Below are 23,725 nucleotides of genomic sequence, written 5' to 3'. Positions count from 1 at the left end.
CTATATTTTTACAGATATAAATTAAAAATATAGCGTATTAGCGTCCCCGGCAGCGGCGCCAAAAACTTGATGATGTAGCGTGAGGGTACGAAATAGTATTATTTTTAATACAAAATACTACAAAATATGACACAAGTTTTATTAATTTACGGATGGGATATACCTAAACCTTGCTACAACACTATAGGCAGTGTACCTAATCGTAGAGTAGTGTAGTTTTTAGTAAGTCCGGTTCGTTCCACAGGGAGCAAGTGATTACGTACTATATTTTTATAAAACTATATTTATATAAATATATATATATATAATATATATATATATATATATATATATATATATATATATATATATATATATATATATATATATATAAGTAGTAATATTATTATAAAAGGGGGTTTTTTACCGTTTAATGACCGGTTTGTCGATTTTATATTTTTAAGCGTAAAGATAAATGACAATAATTAAAGTGCGTAAAATATATAAATGACGATAAATAAAATAACAATAAATAAAATTGCGATAGAATATGAAATAAAAGGATTATGCTTATTTAAACTTCCGTAATCATGATGTTTAACGTTTTGATTTTAATTAATTGTTACTCGGGTTAATTGTCCTTTGTCATGGTTTATTTGATACCTATCTGGTTTTTGTCCATAATAGTCCATCGGTCATAAATATAAAGTGCGAGTGTCCTCGTCAAATTACCCTTATGCCCGAAGTCAAATATTCCAACTAATTAAGGATTTAAACTGTGACGCAGTTATCACTTCTGTCAACAATTACACCAGTTATCACTGTATGTAATCCACCCCTGTTTTGATTAGATATGAATATTAATTTACCCACTTGATCAGTTTGAATAATCAATTACCCAACCCGAATAATTAATTAAATGATTATAATAGATTCCATATGAACGTCACTAAATAGGACAACCATAATCATTATTAATTATTAGGATAATTAATTTGAAGATAGGTTCGACAGACTCCAATGAGTTGTCACTCAATTAGACAATACCCCCCATCTATTAATAGTCAATAGTCCAATTTCCACAAGTGTCGGTCTTTTGCCCAAACCTTAATTATGGTACAAAATCCAATAACCCCATCTTAATATTTAGTCAAACATCACGATTACTTCGGCTTAAATAAGCATAATAATAACTTAGTTACGAGACATTAATTTAAAAAGGAAGAACATAACTTACAGTGATTATTAATCGTGTAGCGTTACACGGACAGAGTTTCAACTTTAAAACCCGTAAAACATTCCTTACAATAACCCAATTATTATTAAACTTAAACTAAAATTAAAATTATAATTATAAATATATATATTACATGTAAAGAGAAAGAAAGAAGAAAAGGTGTACATAAATCGATCAAATGAATTGCCTTTTATAGGCAAATATTGAATTGAAATTTTCACTTATGACCCCTTAACTATGCTCTATTAACAACTTTTTATTATTTATTATTATTCTTATTATGAATTATTTAAATATTATATTATATTCTTGTGCATAGTTGACTTGTACTTTCAGCTCCGTTGCGTCGAGCGTTGATAGTTGGCTCGGGTACCGGTTCCGGATTTTCGAACGTCCTTTCGTATAATTTAATATCTTGTACTTTGCGTTTTGTAACTTGTACTCTTGTCATTTTTAGACGTTTCTCATCAATAAATTGAACCTTTTGAATTGTATCTTGTACATTTGAGCTTTTTGGACGTTTGTGTCTTCAAATCTTCATTTTCGCCTTTTGTCTTCGCACTTATTTATTTAAACAATTACAATGAAAATATAATACAATTACATATGAAAACCTATTATTTAGAAGGGATATTGCTATGAAATATATGTTCCTTTTTAGCCTTATCATCTGCAATTAAGATATAAACAACTTGTTTACAAGATTGATAAAATGGATTTTTAAATATTACCAGCCGAGTAAATGAAATCTTATATAAGGCACGTCTCGTTTTGTTAAACTATTGTCAAAATTGACTTTTTGAAACGACTTTGGATAACTTGTGTATGTCGATCTCGAGTATTAGGATTGTGATACACTATGACCTGACCTAGCTTGATAGACATTTATTGACCAACATATATTCTCTAGGTTGAGATCTACGGTTATTTGGTAATCCGAGTTTCGATCACATTTTGGTGAATGACTTTATATGCTGCTAAGGTGAGTTTCATTGATCCCTTTTTAATTGCTTTTGTAATATATATTTTTGGGCTGAGAATACATGCACTTTATTTTAAACGCAATGGATACAAGTGCATACTAAATTCTACACTGAGTTTGAACCGAAAATCCCTTAGCTTTGGTAACTAGTAACTGCCAGTTATAAGAACTGGTGGGCGCGAGTAGTAGTATATGGATCCATAGGGCTTGATATCCCCGTCCGAGCTAGAGCACTAGCATTTTAACGGACGTATGCTATTTGAGAAGCGTACACGTTGGTTTGCGTGTATTATTAAGATGATTATACAAAGGGTACAAATTATATATACGTTAAGTTTAGTTACCAGGGTGCTCAATTTCGTAGAATATTTTGATAAACGTTTCTGGATGAAACAACTGAAATCTTGTGATCCACTTTTATATACAGATTATGCGAAACACTAAAACTATGAACTCACCAACCTTTGTGTTGACACTTGTTAGCATGTTTATTCTCAGGTTTCCTAGAAGTCTTCCGCTGTTTGCTTATATGATAGACAAGCTATGTGCATGGAGTCTTACATGGCATATTTTTCAAGAAAACGTTGCATTCACCAAATCATCACCATGTATCTTATTTTGACTGCATTGTCAACGGAAGTACTGTTGTAAACTATTATTTACAGTGATTGTCTATATGTAGAAATCATCAGATGTCGAAAACCTTTGATTTAAATATTCATATTTGGTTTGCCTTTTCAAAAGAATGCAATGTTTATAAAACGTATCATATAGAGGTCAAATACCTCGCAATGAAATCGATGAATGACGTGTTCGTCCATATGGATTTGGAGCGATCGTCACAGTTGGTATCAGAGCGTTGGTCCTATTGAACCAGGTCTTGCATGAGTGTGTCTAACTGATAGTTATTAGGATGCATTAGTAAGTCTGGACTTCGACCGTGTCTGCATGTTTTGCTTATCATTTCTTGTCGGAAATTACATGCTTATCATTCTTAAGTCTAGACACATTTTCCTGCATTTATTGCATAAATAGTGTATAGACAAAAATTCATATCTTAGCATATCTGTTACTGTAAACTTTTCTTGACACCTTCCGAAAATTTCTCCGTAATTTATGGGATTTTGGTATTATATATACATATGTAAATTATGTATCAGAGAATACCAAACTTAATCCTACAATCTATTTCATATCAAAAACCCTTTATCCGATCATATAATATGGATTTCTCACTTGATTCCTCGAACTCCTCGAGCTCCAAAAGCAGTGTAACCGGAATGGATCAACCAATCAGCCATCACCTATTCTGGATGAATTGGGAATGGGTTCGTAGTTTACTTAATCATTGGAGACAGGAAGAAGGTGATCCGTTCCATCCACCACATTGCCCTCTTGGCGAAGAACCTGAAGCACTTACCGGCGAACCTATTCGAGACACCATTTTCTCTCTCATTTCCAGAGTGTCTCGTCACGATTATATATTATCTCAAATTCTAGATCTTATTCATCCGCTCGTCCGAACCGCCAATCATCCCGGTGTAGTAGAAGAAGTCAACGAGCTTCGCGCTCGGGTAGTGGCTTTGGAGAATATGGTGCAAAGTTTACAAGCACCAGCAGCATCACCGGCATCAACAGTACCACCGACAACAACACCAACAGTACCATTACCACCACCAAAAACATCCGCATTGCAAACCTCAACTTCACAATCTGTCCCACGAGCATCAACGTCATACGCACCGTAGTTACCAAGAAATACCAGCAACAATAACCGATGAAGTATTAACTCATTTCCCCTGAAGAAATTTTATGTATATATAATATATATGAATTTTGAAATCAAAATAAATCTTTTCGTACTAAGCTATTACGTGTGAATCTTAACTGGTAGGTACTACTCGGTTAGTTCATATTACTAATATGCAATGATGTACATCCTTCCTTAACAACTTAACCATTGTTAACTACAATCTCTGTTTCAACTTAATGAATTCCATTTCATAATAAACCAAGTGTATTATTCAATTACATAATTGATTTTACATTTTCATTTTCGATGTACTCAAAACTTTTCAGAAAACATCATTTTTACCTTGCGAAGTTAGCAAGAGTTCCATAAGCACCAACATGATTCACTGAGGAAATATCAATAAAACTGAATAACGAAGTATTGATTACATTAGTAAAATACTCCACGAAGATTATGAAATCTTTAATGTTTTAGAGATTATTCATTTCTAATCCAGCCAAAAATTAAATGAGCTTAATATGATATTAACTCATTAAATCTGTGTTACATCTGAAGAAAATATACATACATATATTTTCATAAAGACGGTAATAAAAATTCTTTTGTACAAAGTATTAATTGTGAAATCTTTAACGGGTAGGTAATACCCGGGAAACATATAAGTTCGCAATTAATATGTTACACTGTACATTCTTCAACTTTGATTCAAAAATTATTAACAATGCTCACAATGATATACAATCGTTTTCATACAAATTCAATTACATATTTTGATATTGACGGATCAGAATCCAAGTCATAACTCTGAACCGGTGACATCATTCTTAGATCTCTACATCTTTCAAAGCTATACTTTGACTTCAAAACTATGCAAGATCCTTTAGCGTTGTTTTTACCGAAAATAATCTTACAATCCCTTTTCAAAGTATTCAGTTTTACCACACTTCCAACCAGTCAACTTCGACTTTTCAGATTAGCCTTATTGTAATCTGGACATATACGTTCCTGTTACAGGGGAACCTTTCATGTCCCACCACATTAGCAGTAAATTTACCAACAACTTCATTAGTCCTTGACCTTTCGAAAAATCATAATACTCATTGAAACTCTATCATTTACACATTTACATCTTGTAATGAGAATTGCCATACGAATTACCGGGAATTAGCAATCAGTATTTTGAAATCTTGCAGCACGTCTACGCCAACAGTTTATGTGTACATATAACGTCTACCTCCTGGACTTACATACTTCGAATGTGAAGTTTCTGAAAAACACCCCAAACTGCGAAACTAGTTCTCTGAATTTTAGAAAAATGATGATGAAGCAGAAAAAACTACAAATTACCTTAACAGTCAAAAGTTTGATGATAAAGAATAGTATGGTGGTAAAGCTGAGAAAAAGAGAAGGTTTAGAACTGGAAAACGGATTGAGCAAAGTATGAAGGAGGCTGTGGACAAATCACAAAGACTAAACCTGCCTTCAAAGAATACAAATGATTCAGTATCTGCTGAAGTCATTAACGAATACCTTGCTTCTGACTCAAAATCTGTTACGAACAAATCTTCTTCATCATCATTCAATATTAGAAATTCTAAGATATTATCATATCTTTCATTATAAATGTCTTCGATATTTCTGAAGATATCTTCATAACTATCATTGTTCGAGATTATTTATCTCTTCACGCTATCTGTGTTATCATAAAAGAAACTGTTTTAGTTTCTAGATTCTGAAAAATTCGAATTTAAAATACGAATGTTTTGAAGTAGTGTTGGGAACTGAAGCATGAATTAGTATAATATAATGACACTTGATCAACGTGATTATATTACAGTAAGTCATGCTGAGTTTCTAATGGAACGTGATAAAGGTTCACAGATTCCACCCTCATCATGTGCCATGTTACACGACTCTTACATTCTAATCTCTAAATATATCAAGAAAATATATTTCTTGATGATTCGGTCTTTTCCAGATATTCTGCTAATTTGACAAATCAAGATCGTGCCATTACAATCTCTTTCTTAGAACATTAGTTATGTTTATCCAAAACTTCATACCTACGAATTCTGGACCATTATTCGCTTGACTTAAAGTCGGGAAGAGAGAACGGAAGCATGAAGCTCCGAAATATAACGGAGAATATAAAGCCCTATAACAACCCCGAAATTACAAACCGTGTATATCAATGCGTATAGCAATATAAAGACACGGGAGAATGAAAAACACTATAACCCCAAGGTAATGGTAGAAGAAAATAACTTCCTCTGGTGGTAGATGAAAAAGAAGAATGACAGATATAAAAGTTAAAAGTATATCAAGAATCAGAACTGGATGAAGCATTTCACAATCTTTTGAAGTATGAAATGAGGAAGAAGATGTAGGAGTGGTGAAAATAATGAAACGGAAGTAATTAATTTATAGCGAAATATCAGACATAACAATCGAGGCAGATTACGCATTTAATCAAAGGAAATCATAATTTCCTTAAATTTCGAAGAATTAAATCTTATTATGAAGATTTTCTATTCCTTAAATTTCGGAAACCAATCGTTACTACGTCAAAAGATAAGACGAATCTCTATTTCAATCTATTATGATAACTTCTCTCATACGCTTCGAGTAATTGGATTGTTTTATCCATATTATTCAAACAGTGATAAAACTCTATTTATCGACTCATATACGGCATGAAAACATTTTTATTGTTAGTCATGACGACCTCACTCAAATTTCGGGACGAAATTTCTTTAACGGGTACGTACTGTGATGACCCGGAAATTTCTGACCAAATTTAAACTTAATCTTTGTATGATTAACATTTCTGACACGATAAGCAAAGTCTGTAAACTGAATCTCAAAATTTTTGAACTACTTTCATATATTCAAATACCTTTCGGTTGTTCTTGACAATTCGCGAACAATTATATGTATATAGATATATATATATATATATATATATATATATATATATATATATATATATATATATATATATATATATACTATAACTTGAAAACGTAACAATGTATTAATTGTTTGATACCGTACATTAAACTTATTGGTTTAAATATTTATTTGAATATATATGATAAGTTGGAATATTAATTGTATGAATAACTTGCGACGTATATTTTAAAACGTGTTTAAAAATATTGAGAATAGATACTAACTTGGTTATGAAACGTTTGATAAATACTATTATATTAATAAATAATGAGACAATGATTTATAGAAGTAAATGACCAAAACACTCGAAAGATCAAGATATACTTTGAGTGATATAGTTTATGGATAATTTAAGGCTATATTTTGACAAAGGTGCGTGTCACGAAACGTAAAATGCAAGTTTTCTAAGTGTACGAAAATGCGTTCGAGAAACCGAAACCGGAACATAAGTCGAGTAACAACGTACGAGTCATCGGAACGAAAATTACAGGTCAACTATGCACATGAATTTAATATAATATATAATTAATTATATAAATTAAATATATTATATATATTTAAATAATTTGTCGACAAACAAGAAAACAAAAGTTTGTGAGCTGGATCAGAGGGCCATGTGATCGCATGGCCTTGAAGCACAAATCCCATGCGATAGCATGGGGTGCTTTTTCAGAAAAGGTTCTATAAATTGCACGATTCTGGTTCAGTTTTCTCACACTTTATATTACTCCGTATTACTTATGTTATTTATTTAATTTATTATTTATAATTATTATAATTATAATTATTATTATTATTATTATTATTAATATTAAGATTATTATTATTAATCTTATTATTAATAGTATTAGTATTATTATTTTTACGATACAAAAATAATAATATATATATAATATCACGACGGAGGGATGTCCAAATGATTTCGAAACGGGTTTTCGAGCAAGCTAGAGCTAAGGAAATTATGGGTTATTGTCAAAGAGGTTATGGGTAATATTCGGGGGTATATTTGTGAATCAAACCTAGTGTTTATCATCTCTGTTGCGTCTACGTAATTTCCTACAATATTAAATCTCAATATTGGTACGTAAGCACTCATATTTTATCTTTTATATATTAATTGTGTATCCATGTCTAGTGCTCGAGTATATATATTTATACATGCTTGTATGCTAAATTTCTTCGTTAAACAGTTTATGATGAATCATGAATTAAATACATATATTACTGGTAAAAGGTATATGATATGCATGTTTTTGGAAAGCTGGCAAAAAATCAATGACTTTTCATTTAGAAATCGAATAGTTTCGATGAACGGATTAAGAGATATGATCAACTGAATTATGATTGACGTTAATTGAAATTGCTTTTGAATCTGCAATTAAGATTTAAACAACTTGTTTACAAGATTGATAAAATGGATTTTTAAATATTACCAGCCGAGTAAATGAAATCTTATATAAGGCACGTCTCGTTTTGTTAAACTATTGTCAAAATTGACTTTTTGAAACGACTTTGGATAACTTTTGTATGTCGATCTCGAGCATTAGGATTGTGATACACTATGACCTGACCTAGCTTGATAGACATTTATTGACCAACATATATTCTCTAGGTTGAGATCTACGGTTATTTGGTAATCCGAGTTTCGATCACATTTTGGTGAATGACTTTATATACTGCTAAGGTGAGTTTCATTGATCCCTTTTTAATTGCTTTTGTAATATATATTTTTGGGCTGAGAATACATGCACTTTATTTTAAACGCAATGGATACAAGTACATACTAAATTCTACACTGAGTTTGAACCGAAAATCCCTTAGCTTTGGTAACTAGTAACTGCCAGTTATAAGAACTGGTGGGCGCGAGTAGTAGTATATGGATCCATAGGGCTTGATATCCCCGCCAGAGCTAGAGCACTAGCCTTTTAACGGACGTATGCTATTTGAGAAGCGTACACGTTGGTTTGCGTGTATTATTAAGATGATTATACAAAGGGTACAAATTATATATACGTTAAGTTTAGTTACCAGGGTGCTCAATTTCGTAGAATATTTTGATAAACGTTTCTGGATGAAACAACTGAAATCTTGTGATCCACTTTTATATACAGATTATGCGAAACACTAAAACTATGAACTCACCAACCTTTGTGTTGACACTTGTTAGCATGTTTATTCTCAGGTTTCCTAGAAGTCTTCCGCTGTTTGCTTATATGATAGACAAGCTATGTGCATGGAGTCTTACATGGCATATTTTTCAAGAAAACGTTGCATTCACCAAATCATCACCATGTATCTTATTTTGACTGCATTGTCAACGGAAGTACTGTTGTAAACTATTATTTACAGTGATTGTCTATATGTAGAAATCATCAGATGTCGAAAACCTTTGATTTAAATATTCATATTTGGTTTGCCTTTTCAAAAGAATGCAATGTTTATAAAACGTATCATATAGAGGTCAAATACCTCGCAATGAAATCGATGAATGACGTGTTCGTCCATATGGATTTGGAGCGATCGTCACATTAGCCGACAAGATGGCTTCCCCCACATGCGCTGGTTCAACCCTGAACTAATCAATATGGCATTCACCATTTCTTTCAATGTGCGGTTCTTCCTTTCCGCAATTCCATTTGACTGTGGCGAATAGGGTGCGGTGAACTCATGCCTAATTCCATTTTGTGAACAAAAGTTAGTAAATGGAGATACATATTCACCTCCCCTATCGCTTCTAACAACCTTAATTTTCTTGTTAAGTTGGTTCTCAACTTCATTTTTGTACAAGACAAATTTCTCTATTGCTTCATCTTTACTCTCAAGTAAATACACATAGCAATACTTGGTGCAATCATCAACGTAATAAAATACTTGTTTCCACCTTGTGTTGGAATCGATTTTAAATCACACACATCGGTATGTACTATATCAAGGGGTTCGGTTTTTCTTTCAACTGTTTGAAAGGACGATCTTGTTGTTTTTGCTTCAACACATGTTGGACATTTATAATTTGAGTCAATATGAAATGTTGGTATGCAATTTAATTTAATTAAGTGACGGATATAATTAAAATTTACATGACCAAGTCGACCATGCCAAACATTTGATGACTCAAGCATATAAGCCGAACTAGTAGATGCTTTATTCATTTCATTTTTAGTCACCATTACATTAAGCTTAAACATTCCATCCTGGGCATAGCCCTTACCAACAAACATTCCATTCTTACTTGTAACAACTTTATCAGACTCAAACACAAGCCTAAAACCAAACTTGTTAAGCAACCAACCCGAAACAAGATTCTTACGAATCTCGGGAACAAACAAGACATTTTTGAGCTTAAGCTCTTTTCCCAATGTCATCTTTAACACGACATCTCCTTCACCCTTGATCTTTGCGGTAGCAGAATTACCCATGAATAATTTATCTCCGTTATTCACCTCTACAAGTGTATTAAAGAGGTTCCTATCGGAAGATACATGGCGAGTAGCTCCAGTGTCAACCCACCATCCTTTAACATCAGATCCAACAAGATTAACTTCCGAAATCATGGAAGTAATATCGGAAACCATAGCCACGAGGTCCATGTCTTCATCCATCATGTTTGCTTGATGTGGGGCCTCTTGTTTCGGCTGTTTGCACTTAGCAGATTTGTAACCCGGCTGGCCACAATTATAGCACTTGAACTTCTTCCTGAAAGTTCCACTTTTAACACCAAGGTTCTCAAACTTACTCTTGTTCTTTACATTAGTCTTGCTTTTGGAAGATTGCCCCACCTCAACAACATTAGCCTTGGAAGAATCATTAGAGTAAGCATTCTTCAAAGCTAACTTGTTATCTTCTTCAATTCGAAGACGAACAATTAGATCTTCCACAGTCATCTCTTTCTTCTTATGTTTAAGGTAGTTCTTAAAGTCTACCCAACCAGGTGGTAACTTCTCAATTATTGATGCCACTTGAAGCATCTCACACATTTTCATTTCCTTGGAATGTATATCATGCAAAAGAAGTTGAAGATCTTGCACTTGACTCATCACGGTCTTTGAATCGATCATCTTAAAATCCAAGAATCGGGCAACCACATGTTTCTTTGACCCAGCATCCTTGGTTTTATATTTCCGGTCCAAAGATTCCCAAAGTTCCTTAGCTGTTTCCGCCTTACAATAAACATTATAGAGAGGATCAACTAGCCCGTTCAACACATAATTACGGCACAAGAAATCAGAATGTTTCCATGCTTCCACGGCGCTAACAGCTTGGTTGTCAGCCTCTCCTTCAGCAACTTGAGGAGCCACTTCCTTTAGGAACCGAGCCAAATTCAACGTAGTGAGATAAAAGAATATTTTCTGCTGCCATCTCTTAAAGTGCAGCCCTAAAAATTTCTCTGGCTTCTCGACATGATTAGCTATAGTGTTAGCTAATGGTACAGTTGTTGGGTTCACGGGTGTTGCATTCACGGGAATACTTGCCATATCTGAAAATGCAGAGAACCCAAGTTAAACAAGTAACTTACACAACCTGTTTACATAAAACAAAATGCACTACACTCAATATGTTGAGTGCAACTAATGCCAATGTGTTTACATAAAACATTAAACAGAAAGCTAGTTTCAATGAACTAGACAAAACTAATCTGTTTAGTCAAAGAGCATTTATCAGTCACCACAATAATGGACTAACAACTACCTTGAGCCCATGCTCAATCCTTGTAAGAGATATTGTTCTCAGTTTAGTAATAGTTGTTTAATCAAATCAGTAAATGCAAGATTTCTATACATCTATTTAAATTTAATAGTTTTATATTTTAAATAAAACACAATGACATGACAACTTAATTTGTAACCATGTGAAAAAGTACTTTAAATAAATAAAACTATATGGGTGCTAGTGGAGTTTTATGACACAACATGCTGGCATTCAAAATGTACTTTAAAATAAAAAATTAAAACTCATGTCGGCCATAAAAAGAAGGTTTCAATAATTAATATCTATTTAGTCTAAATAGAGACAAACATAAGCAATATAAAACCCAGCTAACTAGTAAACGATACGTAAACTGATACAAACAAAACCACAGAAAAGATATCATGTTATTTGCAGAATGATAATCAATATCCATCTCGATACAAAACTGGTTCATACGAAACGTATATTGAAGATCAGACAGAAAGTAAACAGCATAAGGTAAATCGTATGAAAGTTACTCAGTTTGTTTCGTATCTGTTTTAAGACTGTAGAAGTAAAATTCGTAAATACAAACTGAGTTTTAACACAAATTCTTAGAAATATAAAGTTGACTGAACATAATATAAATAGTAGACTAAAACGGTAGCCGAAGCTTGCGTTGAACGCAATTCCCTTAAAACAGATACGAGCCTGTTTCCCAGGGTACGACGGCCTCTAGCTGCGTACAGCCGGAGTAGAATACTTGCCTGAAAATGCAGAGGTAAAGTAAAGTGTTTTATGTGTTTTTCTTGGTGTGTCTGTAATGGATGGAGGTGGTATTCATTTATACACAAAATACTCCACCTTCCAACTAACTCATTAAATGAGATATTAAATGAGTATCAATACTTCCAACTAACTCATTAAATGAGATATTAAATGAGTATCAGTTATCCCTTAAAATCGGGGATTTTAATCTTAAAGTAACTGAAAAGCTACAACTCATTAAATGACATTATACACCTCTCTTCGTAACATGATATCTCATTCACCGTTACATAACTTTGGACACATAAAATAACATCTTGAAGCCCTTGTAAAGAGCTACGTAATCATATAAAATATTATTCATAAATATCGTATACATATTTAGGTCCAAAGTTTGGAAAAATTATACACTTGGAAACTAATTTTTCAACAATAAAAAAGGTAGAAACTTTCTAATAATCAAGTGAGAATCATAGAAGGAAAACCCTTTTTATGTTAATGTTTTTTCATTTCTCATCTACGTAAAAAAGAAAAATTAAGCCCTACTTTGTTTTTGTAAAAAATGCAGAAACTTTCTAATAATCAAGTAATCAAGTGAGAATCATAAAAAGCAAAACCCTTTTTGTGTTAATGTCCTAATTTCAACCTTCCCCCATGTGAATGTGTTAAATCATCCGGTCTATGAAATTGAAAACGGACTATCCACATAAATCCAATATGAAAAGAATGGGTCAATAGTCTAGTGGTGAATAACTCACTCTCCTTTAGGAGAGTTGAGGGTTCGATTCCCACTAGATGAGGATTTTCGAAATAATTGGATCAAAAACCATTTTTATCGGGCTCAAATGATCCCTTGGTCCAACGCATGCGAACATTGAAACAATGACAATGCAGGTTTGTTTATCGGGCCTGACATGCTGTGAAGAAATGGGTGATGGTGTTTCGCCAGGCTCCAGTGGACTACCGGAAACCGCTGGATGGGTTAACAAAGTCAACGCACGTCCCTGCCCATACACATGTTTTTTGAAACAATATAAATCCAATATGGGCCCCACATATTGCATAGTCCTCTGTATACATAGTCCTCTGTACCTTCTTTTCTCTGTAGATCCAAAATTCTTTTCTAAGTAACTGCTTTCTTGATTAAAAATTAAACACTCAACAACAATAAAACAAAATGGTTCATACAATTCATGTGATTCGGTTGCATACACTTCCATCAATTTCTCAATGGGTGGTAGTGATCGTAAGACTATAAACTATTGTTGCTTCTTCTACTAATTTCTCACTTTTGTTGACAAAAACTTCATTATCTAGTAAGTGCTATCATTTTTTTTTTTTTTTTTTATTTCTCTTTTTAATGCTTACTTGCTTGTTTGAAAATTTGGGTTCTTGCTTATGTTGAAATGGGTATCGTAAAGATCAAATTTTGTTGGTGGTTTTTGTTTATCACGTGTTTTCTTGTTGTTAAGTTTGGGTTCTTATTTGTGGGTTTGGCTTTTTGCCACATTTGTGGGTTTGGCTTATTTTAGATTGTTGATGAATATTTCATGTTGAAATTAGTAATGCAATAAAATTTTGGTATGAGCAACAAGTGATTTTGCCAGATCATCAAGTTGGATACTTAATGACTGATAAATCACATAATGGAAAATTTACCTCATCAAATTACTATATTGTCAAAAACTGGGGCTAGCTCCGTATACTTAAATTAATGAATTATTATTTTATATATGAAACAATGTGGTGAGTTTCTTTGTTGTTTAGAAATTGAAAAAACATTATCATATATCTGGTTTGCTGTGTTTTCTATTTAGGGTTCAAGTTTTGGTGGTACTAAACATATATACATCCAGTTCATTGATTTTTTAGGAAAGTTTTTAGCTGGACAGAACATGTATGAGCCCGAATCCCCATCTTTTATAGTTGCTGCAACAGAGAAGGTGCTTGTTCCTGCTAGTCAAAGTGATGGTTCTTCAACTGACCAATTAAACGTTATTGATTCAGATACTGAACATTTCATGGTACGTTAATATGCTTTGATGTCATGCTTGTGTTTTTGTTAGAGAGTTGTTTGTAAGTTGAATCGCGATTCTTTATAATTGTTGATTGTGGTACTACATTTTCGGAAATTAAGCTGTTTGAGTATGTAGATCACGATACTTAAATTTTGGGTACAAATAGAGAAATGGAAGATTTGACATATTTATTCTCTTTATCTTGATAAAACTTTACAGAAACTGTGGTAATTTAGTTGCTTTAAAGGAAATTTGTTATGAAATACTTGAACTACATCATGGAAATAATCTAACACGGCCTTTTTATTTTTATATTTCTATTTTCAAACGCTCTTCAAGTTAAAGCTTATAATGATTATCATGCCCAATTTTCTTGCAAAATATGTATTGAACAACATAATGAATACTTGATTTTTGGTTTTGAGAAGTTAGAATAGGTTACCTCATACTTGGTTTAAACAGATATACGTGTTTCTTGATTCTTTGATTCAGATACCACACAATGAAGCCATTATCGATGAGAAACAACTTGTAGGCATGAATGAAAAAGATTACGATAATTCACCGGTTCTCGTTGAGGATATTGCATTTACAGGGGAAGTTTTGTTAGTTTCATTACCTGATATTAGCGAAAAAAGTGAGGCGGTTAGACATATAACAATTCCTCCTTCGGATCCAGGGACAGAATATACTAGATCGATCCACTTTTAAGCAATCATCGTGAACATGTTGAGTACCGGTGAGTCAATTTCTTATTTTTGTTTGACTCATTTACTGTCTGTGTATATTGGTATAATGGTCGAGTTGGGTGTCTTGGATTACCAGTTAAATTAGTTTTGACCTGTATATTTTTTTCAAAGAAATTTAGTTCGATACGAAGTGGAATAATTCTCTGATATGATTGGTCGACCTGAAACACCTCTTGTTCCAAAAATCCTAAATCTTTTAGAATAAGCACTTACGATAATGATTTAACCATTGATTTTCTAGCATTTTGATCTGTTTGCTTTTAAGCTAATCTTTGTTTCAAATTTAGTACATATGATTTATGACCCCTTAGAGGTTAACCACGTAACTCGAATCTACCAATTCGTTAATAAGTTTGTAAATGGGTCGTAATTGACACATGTAATTGTATGTGTCTTTATGAACAATTAGGTTTATTAATTTTATTATTTTTTCGGGAATTAGTATGGTTACCTAACAAGAAATTGCGTAACAAGTATGAAGGTGGCTTGGAGGTGTTTTCTCGTGGTTATGAGAAGTAAGGTTTTAATCAGAGGTGATAGTAAATAATACGTAGTATTATGGAAAGTGGAATTAAATTTACAGTTACCTATACATGGCCGCCAGGCTCCATTTCAGTTGTTGGAGATTTCCTCGTGATTCGTATTCATGCTCCTTATTATTATGGTTATTTCGTAGCGTTGTTCAATCAATATTGTAATACTTGAAAAGGTATTACAGTAATGCACCACTTTAATCAGATGAGTAGAGTTCAAGATAACTACAACATATACAAAAATGTAAATGTACTGTTATTACACATTAGTTTAGTTATTGTGGATTAGTTGATTTTCCACTTTGGTTTAGATATTGTTATTGAGTTGGCGTCGTAGTCCCTTCCCACATTGTGTACCCGAAGCTTCAACATCTAACACTCTTTAAAGACAAAGTAAGGGCAATCAAATAATTACTTAAAACCGGTGATGTGGAAAATGCTAGACAACAACTTATATATTACTCCAACGAGTCTATAACTCAGACTACTAGCTTGATAAGAATTGCATTAGATCGTCTTAAGGAAGGTGTTCGACCCCAAAAAACTGGGACGACTTGAAATCAGTTGCTGACTATGTGTCCCATCTTCTAGACGATGTAGAGGCGTATGCGAAGCAGTCGATCGAGCGCAACGAGGCTTCCATGCATTCAATGGTGCAAGTGGTGTACAATCTTACTAAGATGACGTATGGAAGAGCTTCATCCGAAGATGTTGTGTATTCCTTTGGAGAGACGTCCGTTAACATGTGAAGGATGGTAGATAGTTTGGCGAATATGCCAGTTCAGAACGTCGGGAAAATAATTTCAAGGACACTCAATGCATGTAAAGCAACAACTAGTGGCACTACTAACAACACACAGGCAGATGCTATTTTAAATGTCATAGATGTGATCACCACTTCCACCGTTAACTTGTGGCCGGTGGCTGCCGCAACTATTTTAAAGGGATACCGCGACTGCCATCAAGTCAAGGTTGCTTTTTTAAATGCACACTGCGGCTACCACCGGCCACGAGTTAGCGGTGGAAGTGGCGACCGCACCTATGACACTTAAAATAGCAGCTACCCTTCTGTTATTAGTAGTGCCATTAGCTGCTACTACTTTACAGGAATTGAGTGTCATTGAAATTATTTTCCCGATTGTTCGAATTTGGCATATTCGCCAAATTATCTACCATCCCTGACATGACAATGGAAGCTTCTCCACAGGAATAGACAACATCTTCGGATGAAGCTCTCCCATTCGTCATCTTAATAAGATTGTCCACCATTTTCACCACTGGATGCATGCCAACCTCCCTGTGCTCGATCAACTGCTTCATACAGTCTCCACATTCTCTAGAAGCTGAGACACGTAGTTAGTAACCGAGTTCAGGTCGTCCCCATTGTTTTCGGGTCGAACAGCTTCCTTATGGCGATCTAATGAAATTCTTACCAAGTTAGTAGTCTGCTGTGTTGTAGACTCATTAGAGTAATGTATAACATGTTGTATAGCATTTCCTACATCCCCAGTCTTAAGTGATTTCTTGATTGCCCTTACTTGGTCCTTAAAGAGTGGTAGATGTTGAAGCTTTGCGTGCACAATGGGGGATGAGGATGCCGAACCCAACCCCGACTCCATAATAGTATCTAATCCAGAGTGCCAAATCAATCAAGTCACAATAACTAAACCAAAGAGTACATTCACATGTTTGTATATGTTGGAGTTTCCCTGGACTCTACACTCTATATCTGGATCAAAGTGGTGCATTAACTATAATACTTTTCAACTACTAAATAAATGATTGAACGACACAAAAGTACCATAAAAAGGAGCATGAATACAAATCACGAGGAAGTCTTCAACAGTTGAAATGGATCTTAATGGCCATAAAATAGGTAGCTGTAAACTGAATTCCATTTTCCGAAATTTTGTGAGATGGTTTTTGTTAAAGTTTGCATCAATTTTAGTTTGAGAAACGTGTTTTCTGAATCTGTTTACAGTTATTACGTTGAAGCGTACTATATTGTTATCTGGAAAGTAAAGTGTGATGACATGATTTTTGCCCTTCCAATTCTATCTTATTACAGTTGTCAATAAAGTTGTTACTGTTTTGAGTTTAATGTACTTTTGCTGTAATTGTATTTTTGTCAATGAGGCGGGTATCGCCTATAGGGAATGGGCACCTGGAGCAAAGGTTTGTGTCTTTAACATTATGAATTCATTTATTTTTCTGAATATACCATTAATTAATTCTCTTTTGAATTTTAGTCTGCTTCGCTTATTGGAGATTTCAACAATTGGAATCCAAATGCTAACATAATGACCCGGGTATGTTTAGTCGATGTATATGCAATTACTTTTTTTGTGTACAATTTAATTAATATATGACGGTTCACATGGACTCATTACTGGACTTTCTTTTGTCAAAATGAGATGCTTGTTGACTTGGTTAATGCTTTTGTGATCATTCAGTTCTGGTTGAAACCTTCTCGAAATTACAATGTCAATATCTGGTTTTGGAAGTACTAAATATATGTTATTTGAATTCAAATGTTGATTTTATGTATTTGGATGTTACAATTTCATTTCTAATGTGAGCAGAATGAATTTGGTGTTTGGGAGATCTTTTTTCCGAACAATGCTGACGGTTCTCCACCTATTGTCATGGTTCTCGAGTAAAGGTAACATACCGTTTCTTTTTAACCTGTCAAATAATTACTTCTTTGCTGTGTTTTTTTTAGCATTTGTGTTCATATCGTTAATGTCTGTAACATATTAAATTGTAGATATTTATGGACACCCCGTATGGCCTCAAAGACTGTACTCCTGCTTGGTTGAAGCGGGTTAAGTTTCAGTATGAGTTGGGTAGGGTTGACCCCGAAAGACTTTTTTATCCTCTAGCTCTTTAACCTTTAAATTAGTAATTAATTAATGCTTTTTATGAGTTAAAAATCTGTATTAACAGTACCGTAATCTAAGTTGTTGAATAAAACCATTTAGATAGTTGTATGCATAATAATACGCTTTGAATGACTTTCAACCTGTTACAGATCCTCTTATTAGCTAACTTGTGTTCTGTTTTTTTTTTTTTTTTTTTTTTTTTTTTTTTTTTTTTTCAACATGTGTTCTGTTGACCCATTCTACCTGGTTGATATTGAATAACCCTAACAGCAGTGGTGTCCAAGTTTGTAATCGATGATGTTGAACCCACCACCATTACTAAGTGACTGCTATAAATCTGCTATAAGTGACTGCTGTAAATCAATAAATAACTTCCTTGTTTAAACTAGAGCCAAAAGAACATATAAGTGAAAAATTGTACAAAGACTGACATCAACATGATTGAAGGACTGCCTACCTATCGATACCAAGACTCACATATACCCGACCCACACAAACAAGTACATTTCATACCGCCTTGTACAAAGACGGAATGCTCAAGACTATACAGTGCCTATGACACCGTCTTATAGACTTGAGACAAAATGCACAAGATGGATGATAAGCAGCCTTAAATTTTTTTTGGAAGTACATTCATCTGCCTCAATCTTTCAACCCATGGAGCAATGCTTGCAAGTGTATTTGCATACCCATGAAATCCAAATTCTCTACTCTTATTCATGCTACAAACATGTTGAATCTTGAGTTTTGAAACTAAAGCCAATGCACTATAAGAAGCCATATCCTCCACTTTTGTCTTATACAATCCATTTTTTTCCACAATTTTTTCCCAACCCACACTTTTATTCTTCATAAAATCCGCAATATCAAAATTTTCCTTCTCATTGAATTCCACAAACTCGAGATCAAACACATCACAAAGCACTATCTATAACATTTCCATGTAAACACGTCGCCATTTGTGCAGTTAAAAGCTTCATTCTTTGCCTTGTTTGTCACCGAGGCCCATATTTGTTGCTCGGCTAGCACTCTAGCGTCAGTTATATCCGCAAAATGCTCCCAACAATACTTACTACCAGCAAACCTATACATATAAAGTTTATTAATTATTATAAATAGATATACACTTGCGTATCTAGACAGATAAGCCGTATAAAATACCTAAATGGATAGTTTTCGTGCTTGCAGACTAATGCATAGACCGAGAGTGAAAAGAGTAAATTAAAATAACTTCGTGTTGATGCACCAACAATCATGGATGAACGATGAACAGAATAGGTGAAATGTTTTGGGTAAGAAGCTACGATATCTTCCAAAGCATAGTAGAAATTTGGAAAAGGTAGTCTAGGATAATCCTCTCGAAACGGTGCATCATAAGGAACGAGTTGAGACGACAAAGTTGGGCCAAAAATTGGCCCCATATATTGTTTTGTCCCGCATTGTAAAGTTACATGACAGAGTTTTGAGTTTGGAGAAGAAATTAGAGCGAAAAGAACATTGGATAACATAGAGGAGTTGTTAGAAATGTTCAAATCTTCGTTTTCGTTGACACTTATCGCGACCCAAAAAACATGGGTGATTTGGGATGAAAGTGGTGAAAGGATTTTGTGTGTGTTTTCTTTGTTTAGAGTGTCTAACATGATATTTTCTTCGAGTAAGGATGAGGGGAACCACTTGGGTGGTGTACGTCGCGATACACCATAGACGGTCCATGCACCACCTGGTGCGGTTGGTTGCCTTAACGCTTCGGTTAAGGCTACACCAACCATTCCAGTGACCCCTACAATGAGGGCCACTGATGATGACTTGAACTCTTCATACCCCATTGTGTTTGTGTGTATCAGGGATGGGCATACACATATGCATATTGATTGCATAATGTTTAGTTATTTATAGGAAGGTGACCACCATAAGGGACAGGGTGTTTGTGATTGCTTATAATTTACTCGAGTATTTTTCTGGTTAGTTTTATTTTTATTTTATTTATCTTGAAAATTTAGTTACATGTTCATATATAACCAACTATTTCGGCTACATAAACCTAGACATATTACAAAATTTATGACAAAACAATATAATTTAGTTTCATTAATTGTTTTGTATATTTTTATTTTGAGTATAAATTATATATATTTGTACGCAAAAATATTGTAAATTTTGATTTTCTCAAGATAATAAATATAAATTACATATATTTGTACGCAAAAATATTGTAAAATTTGATTTGATTTTATTAAGATAATATAATGTCTAAAAAATAACTACTAACAATATGAGACTATTTATCAGTTGTGATTTTGTTATCATATAATGAAAAAATAAATAAAACAATGAAGTAACATCATCTAATACATGTAAAAAATAGTAAAAATTAGAAATAAAATAAAGTAATTTGCATAAGGATTAAATAGTTTAATGATTTTTATGTAGACAAGATTAGTTAATATATAAGTAGTGGTGTTCATGTGTATTATATTTAATTAATTTATTAAACATGATGATGATAATGTTTTTGTTTGTTAATATAAAAATAAACAGGAGGTGCAAAAATCAAGATTTCTAAAGTTCCTGAGTTTTTTAAAGTATTTTTTTTTTTTTTTTTTTTTGCAGTAAATAAATAAAATAAACAGGGGTACAAAAATCAAGAAGATTTGGTGTAAATAAAATAAATACATGACCTGTATACACATAGAATTATTGTTACGCGCTTTATATAATGTATATATATTTAAATGAACTTTATAATGTGTTTTTGATATATATATTTATCATCATTGTCTTGAATTTATTAAAAAACATGGATAAAAATATCATCACCCGTTAAAAGATATTGATATTTCTAACGGGCATATACAGATAAACGTATATGTAGATGATGAGCATAAGTTAAAAACAAACATGATTATCTATAGAACATACATAGATAGCAAGGTCAAGATGCCTCTTGCCCATATTAGGCGACGGTATTGAGGGGCAGGTGTTGGTCAAACAATATGTGGTCAAACAATACAGATCATAAACATGATAATGTTTATGTTACAAAAATATGAAGCAGTTGCAGAAATTAAGAAAACAATAGTTAATAATATTCCTTGTCTATACATTGCCGTTAAATTTTTTTTTTTTTTTATTTAATTTTTTTTTTTTGAAAGGCATACATTGCCGTTATTTTACTCAACTAGGTACAGAGGTGTCCCATGTTCATGTTAAACGGCGGTATGATTGTAAATAGGTACAGAGGTGATGAATCACTGATGATGGTCGACAACACATGATAATGATAATAATCAATTAGAGATAACAATTGTAATAATTTAATTTTCGTGTATACTTATACTTATTTATATTATATGTGTGTGTATATTATGTATATATGTATATGTATATGTATATGTATGTAAGTGATATGTAATAGTATTGTTATGACTTCTTAAATAGAAAAGTTGAAAAAAAAAAAAATGATTTTTAAACTTATAAGTTAACTAACCCGACATCTATTTTCACCAGTGAAAATGACGTGTGTCATTTGAATATTTGATGAAATTCTAAATTTTTCAATGCTTTTTTGAACCGCGATATTATATAAAACAACGCAACGAGTTAAAGGTAAATAATTACAAAGGATTAGATAGCGGATCGTGTCATCTGATAGTTTTCCTACTTCTAAATTTAAACTAGAAAAAATGAAAGTTTACAAATATTATTAAATAACTCGTTTTTCTTCACCGCGTTGGATAAAAACGACGTTGTTTTCGAATCTCCACATCATCCATAAAGCTGCCGCCATAATAGTCTTCAAACGTGAAAGTCGGTCGAAGCACCCCAATCTTGCACCCATTGCACCTAATCTTTCCATTATGAAAAAGAAGGTAGATTCACACTTGTCCATATGTTTAGTCTTCGCCAAATATCACAAGCCACTTAGTCACGAAAATAACAAATGATCTATAATCTCGATGCAAAAACCACATAACGGTCAATCAGAAAACTCTAGCTCCACTCCACGCATCACTAGATTAAAATGAAAAGGTAATCTATCCAAGCTTAACCTCCAATAATGTTTACTTTACGGAAAGGGGGTTGATTCGTACACCACCAAATTTAGCCATACACCACCAAATATGCATTACAGTTGTTGAAGTCGTGATCCAAACCGTCCAAGTATTTGGCTTGGTCCTCAAGTTTAGGGATAGATAAATATCCATATTAACTTACAGCTGGATATCGACTAGAACTTAGACTCCTAATTTAATTACAAGTATTATACAAATCACATTGTACGGGTATAAATATAAACCCTTTAGAGCCTGCGATATCTAACACCCTACACACATACATACGCATACTTTACATATCTGCTATTCCAACTAATTGTTGGATCCGTTGTACTCGTTTTTCATATAGTGGATCGTTGTTCGTTGCGCGTGGTTTTCTCCCTCATTAAGTTGAGGGTTTCCACGTAAACCTTGTGTCTTGCTTTTTTACTTATTCGCTTTACTGCTATTACTCGTATTACTTGTCGATTATAACCACAACAAGTGGTATCTAGAGCCAGGTCACGATGGTCACCAAATTCGAGATCGACAAGTTCGATGGCAAGATAAGCTTTGCAATATGGAAAGTCCAGATGCAAGCTATACTAACCCATCATGGGTTCAAGAAACCTCTCAAGGGAGTTGCACACAAACCGGCGGCCATGTCCAATGAAGATTGGGAAGAGTTTGACGAAAAAGCTCTTTCTACAATCCAATTATTCTTATCTCGAGAAGTCCTTCGTGAGGTAATTAATGAAAAAACAGCAGCTAGCTTGTGGACCAAGCTAGAATCACTCTATATGACCAAGAGCCTGGCGAACAAACTTCGGTTGAAAGACCGTTTATATACCATCCGTATGAAACCCGGAACTGACATCAAGAACCACCTTGATGAGTTCAACAGTATACTGATTGATCTCGAGAATTTAGAGGTAAAAATTGATGATGAGGACAAAGCCGTGTTGCTCATCATATCGCTACCATCATCGTACAAACACTTCAAGGAGATTATGCTCTATGGAAACCATGAAACGTTATCATTCGACGATGTAAAATCAGCGCTTCTATCCAAACAGAAATATGATGATGATGAGCCCGAAGTCGGCGAAGGGTTAATGGCTAGGGGTCGTACCCATGAGCGAGGTGAAAACAACCATAAACAAAAGAAACATA

The 23,725-nt window shown here is 33.5% G+C and overlaps 2 protein-coding genes across 5 annotated transcripts; one reads left to right on the top strand and one right to left on the bottom strand.

Moving 5' to 3' along the window:
• The first annotated feature begins 13,545 nt into the window (after positions 1-13,545).
• On the top strand, positions 13,546-20,191 carry LOC139853114 (uncharacterized). 4 transcript variants are annotated; one of them, XR_011761290.1, is made up of 6 exons: positions 13,546-13,652; positions 14,193-14,360; positions 14,847-15,093; positions 17,886-17,945; positions 18,219-18,298; positions 19,707-20,191. XR_011761290.1 is itself a non-coding variant. In XM_071842489.1 (3 exons), exons 2-3 carry the CDS (start codon positions 14,232-14,234, stop codon positions 15,063-15,065), a joined length of 348 nt encoding a protein of 115 aa, XP_071698590.1. In that variant the 5' UTR covers positions 13,546-13,652; positions 14,193-14,231; the 3' UTR covers positions 15,066-15,234. The 4 variants fall into 4 exon arrangements, 1 of the variants encoding a protein (XP_071698590.1); XR_011761288.1 differs by lacking the exon at positions 19,707-20,191 and having other exon boundaries at positions 18,219-18,589; XR_011761289.1 differs by lacking the exon at positions 19,707-20,191 and having other exon boundaries at positions 13,581-13,652; positions 14,154-14,360; positions 18,219-18,589.
• On the bottom strand, positions 19,129-20,395 carry LOC139855292 (3-oxo-Delta(4,5)-steroid 5-beta-reductase-like). The gene is given in 3 exon segments (XM_071844527.1): positions 19,129-19,454; positions 19,457-19,602; positions 19,680-20,395. Coding segments are annotated over 3 exon segments (1,188 nt in total).
• Positions 20,396-23,725: the final 3,330 nt, after the last annotated feature.

Source organism: Rutidosis leptorrhynchoides, chromosome 6 (assembly GCF_046630445.1).
Source record: "Rutidosis leptorrhynchoides isolate AG116_Rl617_1_P2 chromosome 6, CSIRO_AGI_Rlap_v1, whole genome shotgun sequence".
NCBI classification, from domain to species: Eukaryota; Viridiplantae; Streptophyta; class Magnoliopsida; order Asterales; family Asteraceae; genus Rutidosis; species Rutidosis leptorrhynchoides.
Note: the sequence above shows the minus strand (reverse complement) of the source record. Positions and strands in the feature narration are given on the sequence as shown.

What these genes read in the sequence shown, in the direction of transcription:
- LOC139853114 (XM_071842489.1), top strand. Translation starts at nt 14,232, where the DNA reads ATGTATGAGCCCGAATCCCCATCTTTTATAGTTGCTGCAACAGAGAAG. An exon ending in CAGATACTGAACATTTCATG is followed by an intron (nt 14,361 to 14,846) that starts GTACGTTAATAT and finishes TCTTTGATTCAG; the next exon opens with ATACCACACAATGAAGCCAT.